This window comes from Lissotriton vulgaris, chromosome 7 (genome assembly GCF_964263255.1).
Source record: "Lissotriton vulgaris chromosome 7, aLisVul1.2, whole genome shotgun sequence".
In the NCBI taxonomy this organism is placed as follows: domain Eukaryota; kingdom Metazoa; phylum Chordata; class Amphibia; order Caudata; family Salamandridae; genus Lissotriton; species Lissotriton vulgaris.
In genome coordinates this window covers 1,437,572,857-1,437,599,410 of record NC_141695.1, presented here as the reverse complement: position 1 = coordinate 1,437,599,410, position 26,554 = coordinate 1,437,572,857, and the positions used below count along the sequence as shown (strand labels likewise).

The 26,554-nt window shown below is 41.3% G+C and overlaps 1 protein-coding gene across 2 annotated transcripts in view; it reads left to right on the top strand.

Moving 5' to 3' along the window:
- Positions 1-26,554, top strand: part of KIAA1755 (KIAA1755 ortholog) — a 696,136-nt gene that overhangs the window by 378,252 nt on the left and 291,330 nt on the right. For both annotated transcript variants that reach the window (XM_086932242.1, XM_086932241.1), the window contains exons 6-8: positions 11,236-11,329; positions 18,163-18,249; positions 20,319-20,435. In XM_086932242.1, the coding sequence (XP_086788368.1) occupies positions 11,236-11,329; positions 18,163-18,249; positions 20,319-20,435 (298 nt within the window). The remainder of the gene's footprint in view (positions 1-11,235; positions 11,330-18,162; positions 18,250-20,318; positions 20,436-26,554) is intronic.

The following is a 26,554-nucleotide window of genomic DNA, read 5'->3' as shown; positions in this document are numbered from 1 at the left end:
TGTTTTTATTGCTGTAAAACGGCGTGGACTGTGCAGTAATAAAGCACATAGTAAATGCCTACAGTATTCGTAAGCAATGTTCCTTTAATTATATTTCTCAGTGTGCAGCAGCTATATGTTTGTATGAACGCTTCTCTCGGCTGTGTGCACCATTGAGGGCTGTGAACTATCATGCAAATGATCGTGGTAGGCATAGATGCATTGCATCTAATGCCGGATGTGCTGCGAGCAGGCCATACACAAGGAAGAAGAGCACTCTGGAGATGGCACCAAACAATGACTCCATTTAATTAGAATGATGGCAAAGGCTGCTGCAGAATCACTCAGCGGTGTTCGGTAGCTGGTAGGATGGCTCAGTGAGTCACATGCTCGCTACTCGCCTGCACTTGATGAGCAGGTCCAGAGTTTGAATACCAGCAAGGCTGATTTAGACTCCATCCTTGCAGGAACCGTAAAGTGAGTACCACAGATGGTGTAGTAGCCGCAGGTGTTCAATCCACAGACTCAAACACTTTACTGCAAATCTGGTCTGCAGAGCAGTCTAACATGAAGTGTGGGCCTAAGGTAACCAGGAAATGCAGATTGTTAGCTGTTACGGAGCTTGTACAAGTGAAGCTTTGATGGCAGAGTACTACAGGTGAGACCCAGTGTTCGTTTCGAATGGTCAGGCAATCCTGTTCTCCAACTAGTGTAAAGATTAATGCAGGAAATTTAAGCGCTGCAAGGAGCTTTTCTTTTTTTAATATATGCATGAATTAAATTGTTTTTAGCTTCTGTAATCTAGGTTCAAACGTGATAGTACTATTGAACATACACACCGAACAACACCTACATAAAACTAATGAGAACTGAGTAACGAAAACGGAGTGCCTCGGATTAGTGGGAATAAATCGGGTAGCAGAAGACCACAGAAAGCTAACGGTGAAGAACAGAACAATGCGACAGTGAAAGATGCAAGAGGAGGGGCAGTGAAAGGAAGAGTGATGATGAAAGCAAGGAACAAGAACATTGTGACCAAAACTTCTTTGCGTGACAATTGATTTTTACGGTGCATTTTTAGGTCAAGCCTAGACGAAAGCAAAAGCGAAGCTTTTGCTGTCTAGAGCTCGAACACTTATGTGATCAGTCTGGGGGGAATGTGGACAGTAAACTGCCACGCCCACCACCACTACCACCACGTCCTCCACCACGTCCATCACCACCATGTCCACCACCACCATGTCCACCATGGCCACCACCACCACGGCCACCACCACCACGTTCACCACCACCATGTCCACCACCACGTCCACCACCACCATGTCCACCACCACGTCCACAACTACCACGTCCACAACTACCATGTCCACCACCACCACGTCCACCACCACCATGTCCACCCCCATGTCCACCACCACCACGTCCACCACGACATCCACCACCATGTCCACCACCACGTCCACCACCACCATGTCCACCACGTCCACCACCACTACATTCACCACCAGTACGTCCACCACCATGTCCACCACCATGTCCACCACAACCACCACGTCCACTACCACCACCACTTCCACTGTGTCCACCACCAAGTCCACCACCACATCCACCAAAACATCCACCACCACCGCATCCACCACCACCGCGTCACCACCACCGCGTCCACCACCACCACCACATCCACCACGTCCACCACCACATCCACCACCACGTCCACCACTTCCACCACCACCACGTCCACCACTTCCACAACCACCACGTCCACCACCATGTCCACCACCACGTCCACGTCTGCCACCACCACATCCACGTCCACCACCACCACCACGTCCACCACCATGTCCACCACCACGTCCACGTCTGCCACCACCACATCCACGTCCACCACCACCACATCCACCCCCACCATCATCACCATCACGTCCACCACCACCACGTCCACCACCACCACACCCACCACCACATCCACTAGCACCACATTCAACACTAGTATGTCAACCACCAGTACGTCCACTACGCCCACCAACACCATATCCACAACCATCACACCCACCTCCACCACCACACCCACCACCACCACCATGTCCACCACATCCACCACCATGAATGCTATAGGTGTCACATTTGCGAAAGTAATAACTATTGGCATTGTAAATGACAAAGCTATTAATTTAGCTATTTTCAAAACCAACACATAAATAAAAAAATTGTCATTTACATCCACCACGTCCACCACCACATCCACCACCACGTCCACCACCTTCACCACCACCACGTCCACCACTTCCACCACTTCCACCACGTCCACGTCCACCACTTCCACAACCACCACGTCCACCACCATTTCCACCACGTCCACCACCACCACGTCCACGTCCGACACCACCACGTCCACCACCACCACATCCATCACCACCATCCCCATCACGTCCACCATCACCACCACGTCCACCACCACCACGTCCACCACCACCACATCCACCAGCACCACATTCAACACCAGTATGTCAACCACCAGTACGTCCACCACCACTCCGCCCACCAACACCATGTCCACCATCATCACACCCACCTCCACCACAACACCCACCACCACCACCATGTCCACCACATCCACCACCATGAATGCTATAGGTGTCACATTTGCGAAAGTAATAAGTATTGGCATTGTAAATGACAAAGCTATTAATTTAGCTATTTTCAAAACCAACACCTAAATTAAAAAATTGCCATTTACAATTCCAATAGCTCAAACTTTCCTAATGCGAGACCTATTGCATTGCAAATGCTTGTTATTAAATTGCCAAATGATTAAAACTGACACACCAGTAATAGCCTCATTGCCTCTTTGTTTCCTGAGACCCTGCTACCTCTTCTCTTGTTCCACTTTTCCTTAATTTATTCTTTCTATCCTTCTTATTCTTTGAAATAGCATTCACTGGTCCACAACTTTCTTTACTTATTTCCTGAACATATTACTTTCCAAGCTCCAGGCAGCACTGCTGCTTTAGGAGTTGTTGCATTATGTGAAAACAATCTTTCTTGAACTTTCTAGGATTTCGATTGCACTAAAACCTTGTAAAAATGTGTCACACATAATATTTTCAAAGTCACATGTGACAGGCATTACTTATCAGTAATTTCACCTTCCCTCTGACCTCTTTAAATAATTGTGTACCATTGCTGCACATTGTATGTCTTGTCGTGTCTTCTTTGCGTTTATGTAACAGCTACTTGATAAATATCTATGTTGATAGCAATGTACACCTGTGTACATTGCTATGTACACCTGTGCCATGTGGCACACATACATGCCCTAAGGGCATGTGTGTGTGCCACATGGCACACAAGCCAGAATCAGGAGTGCAACAGGGTGTCAAAGTGACACCCTGTCCCCCTTGCAAATTCGGTAATTTTACCGAATCAGTATTTACAGATTCGGTAATTGACATTGATTCCATTGGGCCTCAAGGCCCATAGGAATTAATGGCAATTACAGAATCGGTAAATACCGATTCATTTATTACCGAATCATACCGATTCGGTAATTAATACAGTAAAATTACCTACATCCCGATTGCCAGTTCTTAAAAACGGAATCGGTATGATTCGGTATTTAAGAATCGGTAATCTGGGATTACCTACATCGGGCCCTAAATGAGCAAAAAATGGTTGGATTGGTATTAAAAATCAACCGAGGCACGCTAAGAAATAGTGGCCCACATATGCATATTGCCTTTCCGTAAAACACTGCTTCAGTGAAGTTTTATAAAAAGAAAAGTGGGGGTCGCGGTCTTTGACAGAGGCATGTTTTCTTAACCTTACTTAGATAAAAAAAATAAATGCACGGATTAGTTCACCCTGGTGAAACACACCTGAAAACAAGTGAGGGGACTTTTTCTCAGGCCCCCTGCCCCCTCTCAATACGCATACTTTAATGGGCAGGGCCAGCCAGAGAAAAAGATTGACACCTCTGCATGTTGATAAAAGGGAGGTAATGGACGCCCATCTGCCTCCAGAAAGGCCACTCAGGCACCCACTGGGCCACTGGTGGCATCCTAACAACACAGACACCACCCAAATCCGCCCCCTGTCTGCTCCAAAAAGCAGCCCACAGCTGGAAATCGGATACAAGCATTGGCATAGCCAATAGGTCTCGCCTTTTGGACCTTATAAGTGTTTAGCCATGCAACAGTCGATGTTGTTGCACCAAGGATATTGTGCTGCATAACTAAATACTTATAAGGTTCCAAAAGCGAGACCTATTGGCTATGCCAATGCTTGTTCTATGTGTGATGCATTCCGCATCAGAAATAAAAAATATTTCTTCTCATTACGCATGGGTTTGGGAGGTGTAACATTTTGAAGCATTCCCAAGTTTGCAATTTTTGTAAATCTGGGAAATCACACTCTACCCATAGAGCGTCGCTCAGCCACAAGGTAATCCAAGGCAGCGAAATACGCTGCCATTCGTTACCTTGGATTTACCAACCACACAGAGCCACACAAGGTAGCTGCGTGGCTTAGTAAATCCCACTTATGCACTTGTGTTTCCTTGTGTCAGCTACATGACGCAAGGACAATGCAAGTCTTTTGTAAATCTGACTCTGAATTTGACTGCTGAACGCCACTCTAAAGTAAAAAGACAAAGAGGATGGACGTTCCAAGCCCGTTTGCATTCGCAAACAGTACAATTGGCAGAACCAAATCATTTTGCAACCGCAAAGAGGTATATTGGTAGTATAGAAGGCTGAGACCTATGATATGGATGTTGCCCAACTATGGGCCTCATTAGGATGGCGGTGAATCCGCATCCTCTGGGCCAGCGGATGCCACCACCGGCCCGGAGGATGCAGATTCCCCGCCGCGGCCACAGAATACACCCACCGCCAGATTAGGATGTGGGTGGGACCAGCGGCGGACGGCAGGTCCGTCCGTCGCTGATCCGCGGGGTGTGGAGGGCCATTTGGTGGCGGTGTCTGCAAGACACCTTCAGCCAAATTAGGATGTGCATCGTCACATGCTTTTCCAGGGCGGCTTTTCCGCTGTGAAAAAGCATGTGGTCTTTGGTGTTTGGGGGCCTGTTGTGGGCCCCCAGGGTGTCGGGGGTGAGGGGTGCACATGGGGGGTACCTATGGTACCCCCCAGCATTGACATGCACAAAGCGGCAGGCACCGCGCAGTGCCTGCCGCTTTGTGCATGTAAATGTTAAACATGCATTTTTAACCTTGCGGCGGCTGCTGCTTCATGCAGCACCCGCCGCAAGGTTAAAGATACAGGATGTGACCGCCAGGGTGGCAGTCACATCCTAATTGCACCGGAGGGACCGCCACTGCCCCTGCGGACGGTCCCTCCACCTCGGGGGTGGCGCACGGACGCAGGTCCGTCCGCCATCCTAATGAGTCCCCAAGTTTGCACTATGGGCTTTAATCCCCTGACATATGTCAAAAATGAAACAAGGCCTGAAGCATATTGATTGATCTCTGTATAAGGGTAATTTGGAACAACCTATAGTTACTGGACAGTACTCATGCTAATCACCGGGATATGTGACTGGTGTCTGAAGAAATCAGGTACAATTACTCTCCAACTGGATAATTAAGTTACTCCTGTGAACACTTTAATCTCCATGATTAGCCAGGTAGACCAGCTATGGACAACACCCTAAGGTGAAATAGATTTTGAACTCAGTGTGGGGAGTGTGCATGGATGTGGTGGTTTAATCAAGGAACATGGAATGTGGTGTTGGACTGTTGAAGTGCTGGATATTGAGATTTGCCTGGTGAAATGTGTTTGAGCAAGCTGATCGTCAATTAAAAAAGCAGCAGTGACCTGGCCACTGTAAAGTAGGTTGATTCAGATTTTCTGGCCTTGATGCTTTTTATCAGGCAAGTAATGCCAGTAGAGTGGGGTTTATCTCTTATAGTTTGGAAGTCAGGCATCGTGCAAGTGGTCAGACCGATACATATGGCAGCCATGTCGAAACTGCATCTGTATGATTAACTATGACACTCTTACACAAATTCTAATACAACAGACAGGGAAGAAAAATAGATAGAAGTGATGACCCTGATGCAGTAGCAATTAATATAATTACTTCAGTTTACTGCTGACTGAACTACTAAAGGAACGTCTCATATTGTATGCATGAAGGTAAAGAATAAAACTGATCCTTGAGCATCTGTATATACATACATAGATACTGGTGACTTATTTATGTTACATAGATACTGGTGACTTATTTATGTTTTTAGTTTGTTTGTTGCTAATAACTAAATTAATTCAGAAACCTAGCACCTTTGGAGATTGCTATCAACATAGATATTTATCAAGTAGCTGTTACATAAACGCAAAGAAGACACGACAAGACATACAATGTGCAGCAATGGTACACAATTATTTACAGAGGTCAGAGGGAAGGTGAAATTACTGATAAGTAATGCCTGTCACATGTGACTTTAAAAATATTATTTGTGACACATTTTTAATAGGTTTTAGTGCAATCGAAATCCTAGAAAGTTCAAGAAAGATTGTTTTCACATAATGCAACAACTCCTAAAGCAGCAGTGCTGCCTGGAGCTTGGAGAGTAATATGTTCAGGAAATAAGTAAAGAAAGTTGTGGACCAGTGTATGCTATTTCAAAGAATAAGAAGGATAGAAAGAATAAATTAAGGAAAAGTGGAACAAGAGAAGAGGTAGCAGGGTCTCAGGAAACAAAGAGGCAATGAGGCTATTACTGGTGTGGCAGTTTTAATCATTTGGCAATTTAATAAAAATGTTCGACTATCAACTTTTTTTGTAACTATTGTAATGTAATGGTCATTTGGAGAGAGTATGCATACATTTCAATCGACTTGTAAGCTGTGTGTTTGATGATGAAAGTGATGTGAAGAATGCTGATGCTGTTTTGAGTGAGAGTGGAGTTATCAACGGGTTAGGAAAAGGGAGTGAAGGGATTAGTCCATTGTGATTGACCCATAGAAGAAGTGAATGTGAACATCACAGTGGACTCACATGCATGGTATACATTTGTTGGTAAGGAACTGTCTGACCAGGGAGGAATTGATCCATATTCGCTATCATCCTGGCAGATGTACAGTTCCTAGGATTGATATGGAAGTTTTTTTTTAGACTCATTTGAAGTTAAAAAACAAGAGAATAAAATGAATAAGGATAGCCACATCAGAAATTGGGGATAAGGTTAATCCTTAGGGCAGACACCACAATATATATGGTTGCTAGCAAGTTCATGGAGGGAAGTCGTAAGAGCGAATGGAGTTTGAACTTAAAAAAAATTACAATAGTGTTTAAGAGTGTCTAAGAAAAATTATGATGGTACAAGCACTAATTAGTAATTAAACAAGATGCTGTTCTTATCAGGCAACAACTGAGGAATGTGCCATTGAATTACCGTAGTAAATGGAAGGGCTTTTACAGGATTTTTTGCAAAAAGGAAATAAATGAACTAATTGAGAGTTCTGCTAGTGTGTCACATATTGTAATTTTGCTGAAAAGTGAGGGGGATTTCATGCTACGACCTTAGATGTTTGGCTGAATCTATATTAATTGCCCCTTTTTTCTTCCTAATCGGCCGGAGATTCCGCCTTCTTTACGGGGTAAAATACTTTTCACCACTGACCTTACTATTACATACCACCAGAAAGAACCAGAGGACCGTTCAAAACACTCTACTGCATTTTTAGCTCTAAAAGGCACATTTAAATGCAAAAGAATGCTGATAACTACTCAGTTTTCCAACGAATAATGAGCAGGGTTTGGAATGGCCCAAGTGCAGCAATACCCTTTGAAGATGACGCCTAAAGAAGATCAGGGTGAAGCAAAATGAGAACTTGAGATGAGCAGAAAAGTCTTGTCAGTATTACAAAAGTTGGTAGGCTATCAAATTCAACAGATTTAAATTTGGTCAGAATGTGGAGAATACTCAGGTCGCAAAATCTGTAAAGAAGGGATGCAGCATGACCGTGGTATTGGAATTATAAAAGCATCAGGACCAAATACAATGAAGCAATAGTCTTTCATGGGACTCACTCAGTTTTGTGCCAGGTTAATAGAAAACTATGCAAGTAAAATGGGGTAATTGTGGACATTACTAAAGAAGAATGTAAAATGTGTTCGGAGGCAGGAACAACATTAATGTTTTGAAGTAATCAAAAATGAAATTGTACAGGTGTCCTGTTTAAAACTGTTTGTAATAGTGGAAGAACGCTTGATATTAGTGAATGCAAGGAAATATGCACTTGGTGCAGTTTCTTTTTACAGGGAAAATACAATTGAGTGTAGCCTCATGTATTAAGAACTTTACATTCCCTTGGAAGAAATTATTTTGAGGTTGAACATGAACTGTTGTCATGCACTTGAACAATAGAACTCTACAGAATATATGTGAGGTACAGTGGGATACAAAGTATGTTATTAAGTCTGACAACAAAGCCCTGGCAAATAGGTTAGCTTCATAGGGATTTGGGATGGTGGGGTATGTTTAACTGCAAGGCTTGAAAGATCGACCTCAAAGATGCAGGCTCACCAGTATAACACTGATTCTACACTAGGTAGGATGAACAGAGAAACAGATGGGTTGTCCAAGTGACTCACTAAATACTGAGTTTGAGGAAGATGACACAGAAAAGGAAGGATTGGAGGTTGCTTTGACACAACTGAATTTATTAGGAGTGGGTGGTTTAAAAAAAATATAACAAAACGTAGGTGGATTCAAGAAATGAAGAAGGATGTTGCATTGAAAAAGTTGGAAAGTACTTGTGAGCAGGGCCGGACTGGGAACCACAACTGGCCCTGGCAAAGTGCTCGGCCGGCCCCCCTCCCCACTCGGTGGATTGGATGTGCCGCCGAGCTCTTTGCCAAGCCTGTTTTCGGACGATTTTGGTACAGGGCCGATTTTGCAGCAAAAACAGCCCTGTAACAAAATCGTCCCCCACCCGTGCGGCACACCAGGGGATTGCCCGGTGCCCGCTATGGCCAGTCCGGCCCTGCTTGTGAGATGTACTTAAAAGGAGATTTTGCAAAATGTGGTAAGCTTCAGGAGGAATCTATGATGGATAATGGGATTATAATGACAGGAAACGAAATTGGACCTCCTGATGGGCTCTTCAAGGATATTACCATGCTATGCTATGAAGGCAATGTGGGTATCTCAAGCACCAGAAAGTAAACTAGGGAGGACATTTGGTCGTCTGTAATCAATGCAATGTTAGATAGGTTAGGACTTATAAGATCTGCTGCAAGAGTGATAATGTCAGCCAGGGTGTATCCTAACTTTTCCTGTAGTCTCAGTGGAGTAGCAATAGGGTCCTTGCCGGAAACTGGCCATTAATTTGATGTCTCTTTTCTCAAATCTTCCTAGGAAAGAGCTGTGTGCCATTGTTTATATAGATTATTAAACTAAGTAACAGAGATGCAGATGGTTGGAGGTATGACTTCTGAGGTTGTTATTAGTTTGTTAAAGGATCTTGTTTTTGGAAAGGTATGTCGAAAGAAGTTATTTCAGATAATGTGGTTAAAATCACTTTGAAAAGAAGCAGTCAAGAGTCTAGAGGTTGACGGGTATGAATTAGCCTCTGATAAGATACATTCAGTAAGGCTTATGGTCAACCCTCCGTAGTTTGGTAATATACATCCTCTTTAGTAGTAAAGTCATATTTTAAGTCATAAGTTTGAAAATAACTGTTTTAGAAAGTTGGCATTGTCTTGTCCTAACCATTTGTGCCTTCTGCCAGTGTCCTGGTTGACATGACTGTGAATGTCTCTGCTGCTATGGTTTTTCTATTTCTCCTAGACAGTGGCACAAAGGGGACTAGTTGTGGGTGGCTGGGGGGGGGGGAGGCGGTGCAGTACATTCCTGAAATGAGCACAATGGCATACAGCCATAGACTCATGCTGAGAACCACAATGTGAATTAGAGCTTTTTTATGTGGGTCGCACCTGCATCTTCATTATTCAACAAACTGCAATGCCTCTAAAGTTTCTACTGAGTTTTGGAAATAAACACCCACAGCTTATAAACATCCTCTTGACATAGAATTTGTCTATAGAACTAGCGAGAAACTATTCAAATTATCCACCATTGCATCGGCCCAGATATGCACTGGTGAATAATTTAAGCTTTGGTTTTGTCACAGGTTTTTTGTATCAGGCTTTGTCCTTAACCCCTTCCATGCTGGGCCGTTTCCGCCGCTGTGCGGTAAACAAAAGAACAGGGCCGGGCCGTGACGAACCCCAGCCGTCATCAGCACACGAGCGCCGCAGAGCATGACGGCTGGGGTTCGTCACCAGCATGGAAGGGGTTAAGCCACAGCCTAATTTGAAACTTGGTTTTATAACCCACATTAGGCACACTCTGCCTTTTCTTTGTTTAACATGGATTACTAATTGCACCCCAAACTTTACTGGTTTGTAATGGTGTCCTATAGAACTTTCAACATGTCAGCCACTCTTGCCTCCAGGGCATGCGCTTGTTCAGTTCTGTGCTCTATCACGTACACACATTAACTCTATGCTGGATATGACTTAATGCCTTTACTTTTTTAAAATTATATAGGAGTACATGGAATAATGTGAATAGCAGTATCATGGATGAAGTCATATGAGATGTCTGCAGTGATGTCATTAATCATGTCATTTTGAGGTGTTGTCAGTGTCGAAATCGGTGATGTCATTCACCATCTCATGAGGGATGTTGTAGCTAAGGTCATAGGCACTGCAAAACATGGGCACAAGTTATAGTTAGTTCACTAAACTATTGCTTATAAATGTCATTGTTTTTTTTGTTTTTTAAGCATTCGTTCTTATCTTATTTTAACATCTAACCATGACTTTAACTTTTGAATTTCTCAATTTATATATTTAAATATGTAAGTATATATTTAAACACAAACATACCACTCACACACACACACATATTATATATGCGCACACACACACCTTTTGATATAAAGTACCATAATGTAAAGATAATGAAAACATCCCATAATGTTCTTACCTAGGATGTGAAAAATCTGATGTACTTACCTGCAATGTAAAAACTCTGATGTAAGGGTAACCCACCTGTGAATCCAACTACACATGATCTCACGATCTCTCTGAAAGCAAATAGAGTGAGGCGAGATCTTTGATTGGTTGGACATCTGAAGTGGGTGAGGGCAGGGGGATGGATGTTTTCTCGAGGAAATGAAAGTTATTTCCTCAAGTAAAACTTTGAATAACCATCTGTTATTCCACAGGAAGGATGTGAAGAGCCTTGGTCTTCTCATGATTATGGATGCAAGGAAGAAGCTGCCATCACCCACCCTGTATGCAATGCTTCGGACTGTGCAGGTGAGAGTCAGACTGAGGAGGGGGCCATATATGTTGCAGCACAGGAACTTGTATGATAATAAGATTGATGAATTTATGGCAGGCAGGATGCGGGGCTGCTGAAAATGATCCCATGTTTGAGATGTAAGGGCGGAGGATTACTCACAGTAACTTGGTATATGCCTCTGGTAAAAAAGGTGCATTGATTGAAGGAAACAAGCCTGTGACTGTGAATCAATGAGGTTGGTGTGCTGGGAATATAAGACAACAGTTGGGTATGTTGTGTAAGCTGAACACAGCCAAGTGGTAATGGTAAGATATTTTTCTGTACATGATTAATTAAAACATTTACAAAAAGAGTGAAATATTACTAGAAATGACTAAGAATTCATTTTTTACAGCTTTCTGAGATTTAAAAATGTGCTTAATGCCAGTTTATAGTCATCAATAAAATTGAAATATTTAAACATTTGCATTATGCAAGTTCAACATCGTCAGTTAAAATTCAAATGCCTCGAGACCTAGAGACAGTTAGGAATGACTCTAGATTAAAACTTTTGACTCTTGCCCTTGGGGAGACGCTTCGCCTGAGAAGCAAGGCGCAACGCTGGGGGGAAGAAAAACTTACTTTGCTGGTGCACTGAGGCCCAGGAGACACAGGGCCAACACCAGAACGAGGCTCCGCCCCCTTTTCACCAGGGCATTTCAAAACTGCTCGCTTCTCCCGCTCCTCGGGAGACGCTTCGCCTGAGAAGCAAGGCGCAACGCTGGGGGGAAGAAAAACTTACTTTGCTGGTGCACTGAGGCCCAGGAGACGCAGGGCCAACACCGGAACGAGGCTCCGCCCCCTCATCGTCACTTCCTCATAGATAACAATATCCTCCCGCATCGCGGGACGCGCGCGGGCTAAGCCCGGGCAAAGGGCGGGCCCTCTTAGGCCCTCAAAGGCCGGATAAGGACGGGACGGGCCACCCCCCTTGGCTGCCACATTGTAGGTCATTAAGAAGGTAAAGACCTTTACTCTATATTTATGGTCTTGCTGACATATCGCTGCCTTATATCCCTTTATCATCATGACTTCTAAAGTGGATTACTTAGCCAGCGTAGCAGGTACTGAACAAACATTCTCTTGGTTAGACGAGTTAAACTTCTTATGTCAAACCACCTATGCTATATCAGAAACTCCCCTTCCACCCAAAAGCGATATCATACAATCAGATAAGGCCACACTCACAGAGTACCCCACTTTATTCAACAAAACTTGCAGTTTGAACACTCCAGGTATTCCACCCCCTCAGGTCTCATCTGTGAAAAGGATTCAAACACCGTGCCCAAGCTCACTCACTGTTAATTCCCCAATGATTCCATCGATTGTTGAGCTTCCAGATGCCTTAACCCCTCCTCCACACCTGCATATACTACCGCTCATTGAACAACTGCTTAGTTCTCTGATAGCCCCGTTGTTGGAAAAAATTAACATGTTAGGGGAGAGGCTTACTGGAATAGAGTCAGCCATCAAGTCAAACCTGTTGGCTGACAAACGCTGTGACACATTTAACCGCCCAAAGTCACCTCCTACTCATCAAGGCTCTAAACCATCTGTGCGGGACAAAAGCTGCCAAATACAATTAACTGGCCCTAGTACAGTAGGGCAAAAAGTAACTAAACACCCTCCCAAAGTCTCCTCTCCCCAGTTGACCGCACCTAGAGTAGTTCATAACAAGGCTAACTCTATCCATTTACCACCGGAAGCGGCCCCATACGTATGCATTCTTGCGGGCGTCCCTGCTCTTCCACCTGGAAAAACTGAGAGTCAACATGACTTAGTTAATAAAACCAAATTTTGGCTGTCAAAAAATAGGCCACTGCCTCGTCACTTATATGGAGCAATAAGGAGCGTCAGGAGGGTGGACTGGTTGGGTTCCCTTCCTAAGGATGTTCCTGGGGACCTGGTACTTGTTAGATTTAGAGCCAGAAACATTGCCCCTTACTTGAAATCCTGGCCGCCTCAAGAGAGAGACGGCCCAATATCTATATGGGACTTATATGACTTTTATCCCTCAATTCCTTGTTTTCCCCCTTTTCAGAAATCATACCTTACATGGTCGGACTCATAAAATAGATCATGACCTTTTTGGGAAACACTGGGATTTGTAATAACTTACTTTAACCCCTATGTTACCATCTCAACCCTGGGGTGGAAAAGAACTATTTATGTTTGGGATCCTGCCTTACTGTATTTGGTTGTTTGTAATGCTGTATATACTGATGTCTTTTTTTTAAATGCTCCTTATTTTGCTTATTGTATTTGTTAGCTGACAAATTGATGGTTTTAAATTGAAATGGTATGTTCCTTAAAATTATTGATATCTTTTTAATTTATTGCTATGTATGCTTATATGATATTTCTTTTTGAATATCGAATAAAGCTTATTTTGAACCTTTGAACCTTTTGACTCTAGATTAGATAGATTACCGAATGCTTATGTTCTAAAGTACCCGAGGGAAAGATAGTACTAACTTGTTGGTCTTAGGGAAGGTATACTTCCCCTCGTTGTACCATTGTTCTATTTTTACTTTAACTTCAAGTGTACGTGGTGCGTCTTCAGATGTGTCAAGCTGCCATCAAGGAGCAAATTGCGCTGCCTCTCATTAAGACGCGCTCAACTTGCTCTTGTGCCTTTTTTGTAATTTATTAGTTTTAGGGAAGCTATACTTCCCCACGTTGTACCGTTGCTCAGTTGTTACCTCGACATCAGGTGCGTGTGGTAAGTCTTCAGATATTTCAAGCTGCCATCAAGGACCTGTCCGGACTGTCCTTTGCTGATCCGCACTCAGCGTGCTCTTGTGCCTTTTTGTTACTAGGTCAAAAAACGTTGTGACCCAATTGTTTAATTTGTTTCAGTTGGATTAAAACACGATTTGACTGACTGCCTGCATGTTCGAACTCCGTGTAAATTGAAGGATGGATGTAACAGACTGTGTCTAATATCCTTTAATTTAGAAGAGATGCAAACAAGATGAATAATGTATTCCTTGCCAGCTCCGCACAGGCAGCAATGCTGCGGGCAGTTTTTTCTTTCCCATGGCGGCAAGTGAGGGGTAACTGGGATTACTCTGAGGCGTAATTTTAAGAACTTTTCTTTCGTCTTTAAATTAACTCCAATTTTAAGGTACGCTTGAGGTTGCAATGTTCCATAATCGCTAAGCGTGATCCAGCCTTTTAGTTAATGCCTCCTTGTCCTCAATAGAGGATATGATTCGTACTGATTTTTTCACAAGTTTTTTAAAAGACAAAAGGTCAGTGGAAGTGCCCCAAAGGTCTGACAATCCCAAAAGTTGGAGCGAGTCAAATAAATAATCTCTGGCTGAGGATTTTTGATGTCGGAGTAGCTCTTCCCATACATTGGAACTTAAAGAACCAACCTCGGCACTACGAATCTTTTGCCAACTAACGACATACGCACCCCTTCTTTCCAGTGTTTGTTTTAGAAGGCCGAATTCTAACCGAATTTGCGCTGGAGAAACATATCTTGGCAAGTTAAAGATTGCTCTGTATGAATTAGCTATCACTACATCCAATAGTGAAGCATCCTTTCCTTGAAGGGGTTCTCCCCCATATGTGAGGATCGGCTGTAGCTTTGCACGCAAAACCTGGAGCAAGGGTCAAGCGTTAAGTCAGGAAGTTTAACATTTAAGGATTTTATCACCAGATAAGTCACAGTTTCCTTTCCCTGCAAGGACTCCAATTGGGGTTTGAACGAGTTCTTATGGTCCAAAATTACTCCCAGGAATTTGTAAGTAGTTACCAAGTCCGACCCTTGTCCATTTAGGTGCCAATTGGTCTTCCTCTTTTTCTAATAGTTCACTGCCATGATTTTGGATTTTGAAAAATATATTTGCAGGCAATTCCTTTCTGAAAAGGTATGAGTTACATTCAAAAGATGTTGGAGGCCGATGGGAGTCCAGCTTATCAATACCAAGTCACCGGCATATGGCAGATTGAATAGAAACATTTTCCCCAGTTGTGGTGCATGATAGGGGCATCTATTGAGTTCTTCTGGCAGATCTGCAAGGAAAAGGTTAAATAAAAGTGGAGCTAGAACACAACCCTGTTTTAGCCCTATTGTTGTCTGGATGGGTTTGGAGAGGTGCGTTCCTGCTCCTAGTTTTACCTTAATCCAGGTGTTTGTATGCAGTAGTTTTAACTTGTCCAAAAGCCGTTTAGGTATTCCCCAATTTTACAATTTCCGCCAGAGCTTGATACAGTTGACGTGATCAAAAGCGGCAGTGTAATCAATAAAGCAAAGGAATAGGGGAGATTTGGCCTCTTTTGCTGCATCCATCAGTAGGGTCAGTGCCAAGATGTTTGTTGTGGTCCCTTGACCCCGGCAAAAGCCTGTTTGATTAATTGGGATGATGGAATTTTCAGATGCCCATGATGTTAACTCCTCCAGTATGGTTCCTGCAAAATACTTAGCCTCCACGTCTATAAGGGAAATGAGCCGATAATAGTTTGGGAGTTTCCTGTCGCCTTGTTTGAAAACTGGCCTTATTATTGATCTTGACCAGGACTCTGGTGATGTCAAGGTATCCTTTATCTCTTTAAAAACTTGTGTTAATGCTACACTCCCAAAATTCTGCGTTTGTTTTATATAGCATTGATGGAGTGCCATTTGGACCGGGGACACCTGGGGGTCTGCCCCTAGCTATTTGCCTTTTAATATCAGCTGATGTAGACTCGTAATGTTCAGTTTTGACAGAGGGAGAAGAATTTAAGCCAGCATTGATTTACCCATACAATAGGGTAACATGATTCCTTTTGTGTCTGATTCTTAGGAAGTGGGCGTCATAAGGCCATTGCCTGTTTTTTCCCTGTTGATTAAGTCGCTGGGCCCCTTTTTCCATATTTCTTCAAAGTTCTCCTCATTACCAGCGGCAATACTGTTAAAATGCTTGAAGAGGTATCCTGTCCATGCTTCCTCATTTATATTAAAGTTTAAATCAAGATGGTTTGGATTCTTAATTCTTTTGATTATTTGCCAAAACCATAAGCTGTTTTTTTGTTTAACTTCGTGGAGGAGCTTTGGCCCACAATTCGTTGTTTTTTTGTGTCTTTTTTCCATTTCTTTTCTTTTAAAATAGTTTTTGCTTCCCGATGAGCAACTTGCAGGTCCTGATTTGTTGGATTTTATCGCATCTGTCTTAGTGTTCGATTTATAATTTGCTTTTGTATTTTAATTTCTGGGCTAAGTTGTGATTTTGTTGATGCTCCCTTTTGTGGGCTCACCCTGTTCAATTGCCCTTTTAATAGTCTATCACCAACGGATATGATGAAACTTTGCCATATTTCTACTGGTTTTATCGTGAGACTTGCCATTTGAGCATATAGTGTTTTTACCGTGAAAGATATTGTGCTAATATTGTTGGGGTTGCACCGCAGCCACTTAAGATTTGCGGCCGCTTTGATGTTAACTCCTGTAAATGGCTTGATCTTAAGAGGTGAGTTAACTTTTATTGTTATTTCTTGAGGCTGGTGATCGCTGTATTCCCAAATCCCTATCCTAAAGGCAGTTACTTTACCAAGCATATTTAATGATGTGAATGTATAATCCAAATTGGAAGATTACTTTATTGAATGAAATGTTGCGACCGGTGGGTCGTCCTCCCGCAGGCGCCCGTTCAAGGCTCTTAAATTAAGATGTTCTAGTTGCCATAATAAGTGGTTTGAGCAACTTGTAGGTTTCTTAATTTTTGGCGAGCCCTCTCTTGGCACTTCCCATGAGGCGCTAAGTTCTCGATCAAAGGCATCACCTACTCCAGAGCAAATAAGATACATATTAAAATCGCCTGCTCGGATAATATAGTCAGTATCCTCCTCATCCCTCATCTTTTTGTGGCTTCTATCAATTTCTTGGCAGCTTTCAATTTCCATTTGGGATGGATGTAGGTGTTACCTAGTATGACTTCTTGGCTTACGCAGTTAAGACCGAGTACTATCTTTACCGCCTGCATGGCGCTTGGGGGTGCTATTTCGGATTTTATTGTTGTGATCTCTCCTATTGTTACTATGGATGCCATAGTCATTAAACCCCCCCCCCCCCCCCCAATTGATTACCAAAATCAGAGCATTTTATTGCTGGGATACAACAGGATGTGTATCCTTGTAGTTCAAATGCCTCTCCTCCCAGGTCTCTTGAAGCAATAACAAGTCAAATGATTTTAAATATTGCAAAAACTCTGGATCCTCACTTTTACTAGCTAAACCGGTGCTAATTTGTCTCGACTTGACCAAGGTTGAATCAAGACTACTCTCCTTTTGACAATTTGTGTGGTCTTTTATGATAGTACGCTGAAGTGTGGGATTCGGGGATGACATTTCTGTGCTGATAAGAAGACCAATGGTCTTTTTTTTTACACAAGTGGGGTGATTTATATAGGCATGGTGGACTATGGTGGCATATGTCTGTTAGGGGTAAGGGTCTGATGAGAGGGGAGAGAATGATGACCTATGAAAAAGAATCAATTTTGTTCTTTACTTATGAGAGAGATGTGAACACTGCTAAAAACTGATAAGGATGCTGTGTGTGACAAAACAATGTGGATGTGAAGTAAGGAAAAGTATTAGACAATGTCTGCATGAGGAAGCTGTAGATACCAGAAGCACAAATCTTTTGTGTGTTTGTGGGATTGTGCGCATTGACGTGTGAGAGGAGAGATGGTAGTTTGTGATCAAGACCAGGCTATTTATGTGTGATAGTGCGGTGAATGTAGAGTGTGGCATATGTGGTTGGCACTTATATGGATTTTTTTGTACCCTAATGCCATTTGGTTTTACCTACTTTCCTGTTCAGGTATCATCTCCCGACTCCATCCACACTTTGTTGGTCCTGGTAGAGAAGGATGGTGCAGCACATGTTGAAAGGATTCCTGGAATTCAGGTAGAGATGCTAGGATGATGCTCCCTCCGACATATCCTCTGCTACCTGCACAGTCATGCTATCACCCCATTTATTCTACTCTGTGACCAAGGCTAGCCCGAATAACCACTTTTAAACCAACTGAGTATCCCTAAAATCTACCTTTACACAGTTCAGCTTTACCATCCAAAACAAACCACCCTGACGCATTTCTAATCGTATAATTCCGGTAAAGTTGCAAAATCATCTATTCCTCTCTTGCCCATTTCTGAATATGATTTGCAGCATGATCAGTTCTAAGTCCATAACATGCTGTCCTCTAGCCAGCTGTCAACCCACTTCATGCCTCTGCTCCCAAATTATAGCATTAATTGGAATCTTGTCAAAACCAGATACTTAAGTAGGGGAACATGCCTTTTGCGGATTCAATTACATTTAAAAGAGAGTGACATGAGACTATCTGCATACTCCCCATCTAATGTATTGTGATGGGAAGTAGTCCAAGAGAGTTATATCAGAGTCAAGCATACAGTAAAATGAAGCAAATACTAAAGAAAAATATGGTATGAAGTGAACATATGTATTTCAAATCTAAACAGTGTTGGAAATATTTAATGTTTATACTTAACTAATAATTATTCATTTGGGCGTTCTCTCACTATATTTATTTAACTGCGCTTGAGACTGCTTATAGTCAGTACCCATATTAAGTCTAGAACCATGAATATATGTTTGCAGGCATGCACTGTATGCACTGAAAGTAAGCATTAGCTAGAAACCATATTGTTTGAATAGTACAGCCCACATTTTCCTCCAAATTGTTCGGTTTGTTGTCTTTTATAGCAAGAGGTTGGTGAGAACACACTTATCCCCCCAATTACTCACCGTTTGTACACATATCCTAGATGAATTCCCCTTGCACAAACACCTCCTAGAGAACTGACAGCTTGCTCCTTTTAAGAACTTACATAGCAGCTAACCACTAACGTCTATTCTGAGTGCAACCTAGGGAAGTGTGTACACCTATATTCAGTTCCTGCACACAGTGGAAAATATCAGAGGCAATAGTGTACAACACAATGTATAAACATAGCTCATATCACTATGAAACCATTTTAAAGTTAGTCCTTTTTCCCAGTGTCATCTTGAGGATTTTTTGGCCGCAGGCAAAAAATATATATAATTTGGGGGATACCCTGTTCGAAACACTTTTGAATGTTATTGCCAATTTTCTGCTCATTCAAGCCACACGAGGCCAAACCATGTCAAATTATATGTTAAAGTTAAGTCAGGGAACGGAAGTACAAAGATGTAAGATAGAGAAAAGGTTCACTATCCCACAGGCCTCCTGGAAAATGAGGGCCTTGGGTGATTGCCCACTTCTTCCATGCCTTAATACGTCATGTTTCAGATGTATCCCAGATCACCCTGCCTGACTCCTTAATACATTGTGCATCACATAACTGCATTCTAAATTCAGCGAACAGTTACACTGACAGTAGGCCTCATTCCAGGACAACAATCTATGCGCTATGTCAACAAGGATTACTGCAGGCAAGGAAATCAATGCATAGTGTCAGCATGGTTAAATCAAAGCTAATCCGTACATACTGCTGGCAGAGTTAGCTGTGTATAACAATTCCAGGAATACCCTGCTGTGCTAAATATACACAAACCAAGTTCCAAAGAGTCCTGCATAGTAGTTAGACATAGAAGTGTTTCTTTTTAAAGGAGCCACTTGTGTTGAGGCTCTGCTCTGCTCTGTCACATCTCACCTTGTCAAGCTCTTCAAAATGATTTTGTGTCATAATATCAAGTTTTTAATATTGTGCTAACCTAAATTAAAGCAACAATATCAGTCTCCAAAATATAGAGAAGGTATGAATATATAGATAGGTATAAAAATGTTATTTCTAATTTCACATCTACGAAGTGTGAACATGCATAACATCAAGGTACAACTTCTCAACCTATGTTACTATATTGATATTTGGGCCACAGATATTTTGGCTATGATAATTAAAAAATCAATATTGTACGACTATGCCCACTAGACTATACGATGTCTCACACTGAATTTGTTTATACAGGTTGAGGTGCTGACTTCACCAAAGGGTCTAAGCCGGTTTATTGAAAATGGACAGCTGACATGGGATCTGGGAGGAACATTTCCATACTGCCATAGCGAGTGGGTGCAGTTCTTCCAGGTGACAAATTAACATTGGATTCTTAATTCTGCTGTGCATCTCCTATGAGTAAACAATGTAGGACTTGTAGTACTCAATATCCAAGATTAGTTATTGGAATTAAGCTGTGAGAAAACTCCAGGTTTACCAGCAAGAAGGGCAAAACAACTGTTGGTTTTTATTTCATGATAATTTACATATGGACTATTTATTTACAACTGAAATACAGGAAAGGTACTTGTCAGTCGAACAAACTATTTATGCCTCACAACAACTGAATCATATTATTTTCTAAGGAGTATTAAGATCGATGAATGTTATAGAACGTTGACTGCATGGATGACACTATCAAACATTGTTTGGAACTTTGATTCCAATTATTAATCTTGAACATTGGGTACTACAGGTCCTACACATTTATTTATGGTTCTAAAACTGGGATAAAGACTATCAAGTTAGGACTAATTACTACTATTTACTTTGGCATTTGTAAGGCAAGTATACTTTTACTTTAAGCTTTTCAGTAAGAAAGTCTATGTAATCGTAGTTTGATGCACACAAAGTTGGAAGTTAATCTATCATTCTACAAAGTATAGCTGTCTCAACTTGTACAAGACCTTGAACTACTGTCTTCATCTTCAAATCCTTTTGTCATATGGATAATTATAATATTAATAAGGGTTAAAGTACCCCATATAATACATTATGAAGGTATTGAAAGTCACAGCAGAGTTCCTTGACTATATTTAGAGGAATGAGACTGAAGACTGTGTTTTTATAAGGTCATGGAACTCTGAGGTAACTGCAATATCCTTTTAATTAATGTCTAAAGGTACTTTATTCTTTACTGTAAATTGTCACATAATCACCCTACCCACCAATTGCTTAAATATTTAGTGTGTTGCTCTTTCACATAAAAGAGGTAGAATGCTTGCAGACTTGAATAATAAAAGTGGAGTCTGTAGTACAAAATAAACACTTTAAATAGTAGTTAAATATGTTTTGGAAAAATATACTGAAGCAGTTTTATACAAGATAGATTAAAGACCACAATATAGATCAGAATGTGTAGGAACATGCAGCGATATTCTGTGGATCCTGTAAATACCCAAAACATGCACACAAAAAAACATTGTCATAAATATTTCCTTTCTGTTGATCACTGTTCATCTAGGAAAAACAACCAGAAGAGGCTAAAGTCAGACTTCAATATTTTTCTTTAAATTGTAGCTTAAATTATGCTGTGTGTTCTGCCTTTACCCTTGACTGCTGACTGTGGCAGGAGGTATTATGATATCAGAAGTAAACTGTAATAAGCTATTATAATTGAGAAGCTCCATTATTATTTTATTGCAGGGGATTAGAAAGGTCACAGGTTGCCTGCAATAAGGAAATTAGAAACAGGTTTTTATATAGGGATTGCAGGATTCTATGTTTAAGAGTATTATTGTTATTTTTATTGTTATTATTATTATTATTGTTATTATTATTAATAATATTAATAATAATAAAGGTTCACTGTTAATATGTAAACATAAAGGGTACATTTCAGAGACAGCAATTCTGTAGTTATAGTAGGGTACATCGGAAAGCATTTTTTATTCAAAGTTTCCTTTTAAGCCATCTTAATTTTTAATTATAAGGTTTCTTTCAGATTGATAAGGGCATGACTGTGCTTAGCTCCACTCGGCCCATTTACTTTGTCTCACTTTATCTCCTTAAACTACAACCTAGAGTCCTTTACTTGGTCCTCTGATGGACCATGAACCGTGCTGAGATGGGTCAGATATAGGGAACACAATCAAGTTATCAAATGAGGACTAGGAATTGGTTAACTGGCCAGCAAACTGGTGATCGGATTCATGTATATAACTCTCAAAACTATGATATACAAATACAAGATTATTACAACTAGACCAAATCTCCTGAAGAAATTCAGTCAGACTATGATCATATAAACCAATATTTCAGTTAATGCTAGTCAAAATAGTAACATTAGAATCTGTTGACTTGAGACCTTGCCATTGGAATTCCCATTCCTCATTGATACTATTTTGGAATGCACAATCAATTATTGGAGAAAAATCACAGAGACAGAAACAGAATTTGAGGATGGTTAGATTTTTATCAATAAGTTAAGAAGAGTAAATACATCAGTATCAGGCATTTTATCACTTACGGGCCATAAATTACCAAAGTTCAGAGAGGAAGAGTTCAGGAAGGGACATAAAACATACAACCTTAAAGGTTACCTCCCATGGGGGAATTGAGTCCAGAAATAGCGTGCACAGCACGTGTCATCCCAAGAAAAGCCAGTAGAGTCCTCAAGGAAGGTAAACTGTCTCTCAGTCCGCAAGCAAGTAAGATCTTCTGTGGAAAGGTGGCAAAGAGTGGCGTCCTTATCATCACTCCTATGTATGATATAATTTCTCAAGTTCCGGGGGGACATCTCCTGGGTGATCTCATCTGGTCGGTTCATATAGAGTGACATGTCACGCAGCATAAGGAAGACAAATGTTATGGCAAAATGTTGGGGATCATCACGTAAGCTGTTGGACCATTCATAAAGTAAAATTGTCAACATAGTCTTCTAGCAAAGGCACATGAGTGAGTTGAAGAGGACAGTTTTTCACGGCAGTTGTTCCCAAAGTAACAAAGTAGTTGCAAATAGTCCTGGTATGTGCACAGGAACTCTTTCTATGAAACATAGTTTCATCTCACATTGCAAGGTATGAAGCCTTTCCATGAGAACAGACTCAAGCTAAGGAAAAGAAATTGCAGGCCTAAATTGAATTTTTGTTCATGAAATATACAATATAAATTAATGTAAATACAAATTACATTCTTAAATTTCTAAGACCTTATATCCTTTTCTTCAACTTGGGTCACTTATAAAGCATTTTAATTTCATTGTAATTAGCACGTATAACTATGACACATTAATAGTACATTCTCAAAGTATCAATGTGTAAAATCATTGCAATATATAAAATAATTACATTGGTTCCAGTAATTCTCATTAGCACATGTATGAAGATTATTCTGTAGAAGTTTCAGAGAAATTGGAATTATTATAAACATGCAGCACCATTTCTCTTTCCTTGGTCGGTGCACACTTTAACATGAGCAAAGATAGTGGTAAAACCAAAACACTTCAATAAGCATTCATAATGTTATCTAGCTTACATTTAGTATTGTTATTTCTTCACATATATCATTATTTAAAGGATTCAGCATTTTTTCTGCTTCATGAGTGGGTTTGGCCCATTTGCCACTCTAGCAGTTTCCAGTTGGACTACAGGCTAGAGAGATCATTTTTTGAGCTTGATCAGTTCAGTTCAGTTCAGTTCATTAAGTCTTTATTTCGAATATAAACCATAAAAGACATTACAATCAATTAAGAAATTTAACAAGTTAAAAATACTTGTTAGAATGGGTAAATCAGGAAATAACATTGTCTAAAAGCAGTCACGATTAAACATTTGTAATACAATGTTAATCCAACAAATCAGCAGACTCTATTATACTTAAAAGACAATTATTTAAAACAATGTAAATTAAGATATGACCGCACAGTATTAGTTTGTTAAAAAACATAAATGTAACAAAACCAGACAGGGGTTACGGTCAGAAAGATAAAAATCTACCTCTGTATTTCATAAGTTCTGTCGGTCCTACATCCAGATTCAGAATAGTTGTGAAATCAAACTACCTCACATCCCACCAAACAAGGGCAAAGCGGGTTAGAACAGTCAGGTCAATGGACCATTGTATTGTTAGCCCAAATCGCCCATGCCCAGCTCAGGAATTTTGCCATGGCGATAGCAATTCTTTTCTGGGTGCATGTCTGTAGGATCCTCGGGCCTCTTTTGCAGCTCTTGTGCCGAGAATGGCACAGATGGGTTTAAGCCATTTCATCCTGGGTAACCTGTAAGCGGGGCAAACAAATAGAATATGGGCGATTGATTCAGAATGTACTAGACACGACGGGCACCGTTTTGTTGTAGGCTTGAACCATCTGCTGGTAAAAGCTCTAATTGGAAAGGAGCCCACCCTAAACTGATGGTAGAGATTCCTATCCATCGGTTTTGAGATAAAGTCCTAGTATGGTTCAACCCCGAACTCATGTTTAATCAACAGAAAATTCCTGGTCAAAGTTGGCCTTGTAATGGAAGAAAATCGCTTTGTCATCACCATGTCCATGTAGACAGCCTTCAGCTCTTTTTTTTGTTGGTAGTGGAGTCATTTCTGGGTTGTCCCACAGTGTGCCCATCCCCATTTCTATCAGTGTTTTTTTAATATATTGGTGCCACTTGTTCTTACTTAGGCACCCAACTCCCCTAAAATCCAAGAGGGCTTTGGCATACAAAGAGAGCTCTGGGGTAGCCCAAAGCCTTCTCAAAAGGGCTAAAGGCCTAAATTGAGCCAGATCCTCAATACAAAAACATCCTAGATCCAGAAATAAGGGCACCAGTGGAGTCAATTGCTGCAACCCAATTGGTGCCCTCATGAATTTATTTTGGGCAGTAACCAAGGGAGTAATATTCTCGTGGCCCCACAATTCGGCGCCCTATAAGATTGCGCTGGCAACCTTAGAGTTGTATATTTTAAGGGTGGGAGCTATGGGTTTAGTGAAGGAATGCCTATGCTCTTTTAGGAGAGCCTCAGCCAGCAGTGCATGCTTCAAGGCAAGCATGTCGATCTGAGGTTTCCTGTTAAGCTTCCTATTTAAGGTTATCCCCAGGTAAGTGAACACTTCAGTCTGCTCTAAGAGTACCTTGTTCATGTGGACTTTGCCCTTTATAACTTTGTGCGAGTGGAGGACCATAAACTTTGTCTTGTCCATATTAACCCCCAACTCGTGATCGTGGCAGAACTCCTCAAAACAGGACAGGGCCACCTGTAACCCAGATTGGATCTTGGATAGAATCAGTTGCCATGACTCAATCTTAAATGATCCTGTGACCCTACTCCAGTTTCCGTCTCATGCGCTGTTGGTTTTAATGTTTTTGCCAGGGCCGATTTTGGTTTCCTAAATAAAGAGGACAAAGTTCCCAAGTGTGGTTTTCAATACTTCTATTTATTATTGAACACCAAATAAGAATTTGAACAGAGGCGCACGGAAAATACAATAGCATTCCACCAATTGCATGTCATGAAGAGATGGCTTGATGAAACTTAATTTTCTTTTGTGTTTTCTTTGTATTCGGTTTTTAGGAAAGTATAAAAAGATGGAACATACATAAAGACATATAAGTCAATGTATTGTTCATTAATATGAAAAAGAAATATAATCAATATCAAAAATCAAACCAAAGAGGAATCTTCAGTGTGAGGCTGGGATACAATGCTAAAAGGTGACTGTATCTCTATTCCAGTTCTTACAACTTGGGCTGTGAGGCACACGACTAGCCAGGAACCTATTTGATTGGGAATTATATTTTGTCAGATTTTTCAACCATTCTGTTATTAGCCACCAGATTATTTCACATCTGTCAGCCTGCCTTATTCTGTAACACACAAGTTGATGTTGCAAAATGCAAATGATTTACCTTATCTACTTTGCCTTTGTTGGCCTAGATGTCGAGCTAAACTTTTGGGCAATCCAGATCCATGCTGCCAAGAAGCCGGAGAAAGTCAGGGATTCCACATCACTTTCCTAGTTACTCTGACTTCAGTGGTGGCCCAGGAAGGCTACAGTGAGATCCAGTCCTAGCTGCACACACATGCCCTCTGTATTTGAAAAATAACATGAGCCTCAGAAATATTTGGTTCTGTTTAGTGCCAATTAATGCGCTTCTAGAGTGGCACAGACTTCCAATATCTTATGCATTTTTCAGATGAAATATTCTGTACTGTACCCGAAAGAGGGTACCGAAATTGGAAATATATGTGTTGTTCAATTCATTTTCAACATCTCAACTTCCAGCAGGGGTTAGCCCATGTGTTCTGCCTAAATTCAGCCGATTATCTCATTATCCAGGAACAACAGGGAGTTAAGTAATTTTACATCTCTCCGATAAATCTTCTGCTGGGCCTCTGACGAAAGGCCATTTCAGAAACATCAAATGATGGCCTTTATTGTCATCGAGAGACATTGTTTAATAATTGTACATATTTGTAAAACCCACTCTTAAAAA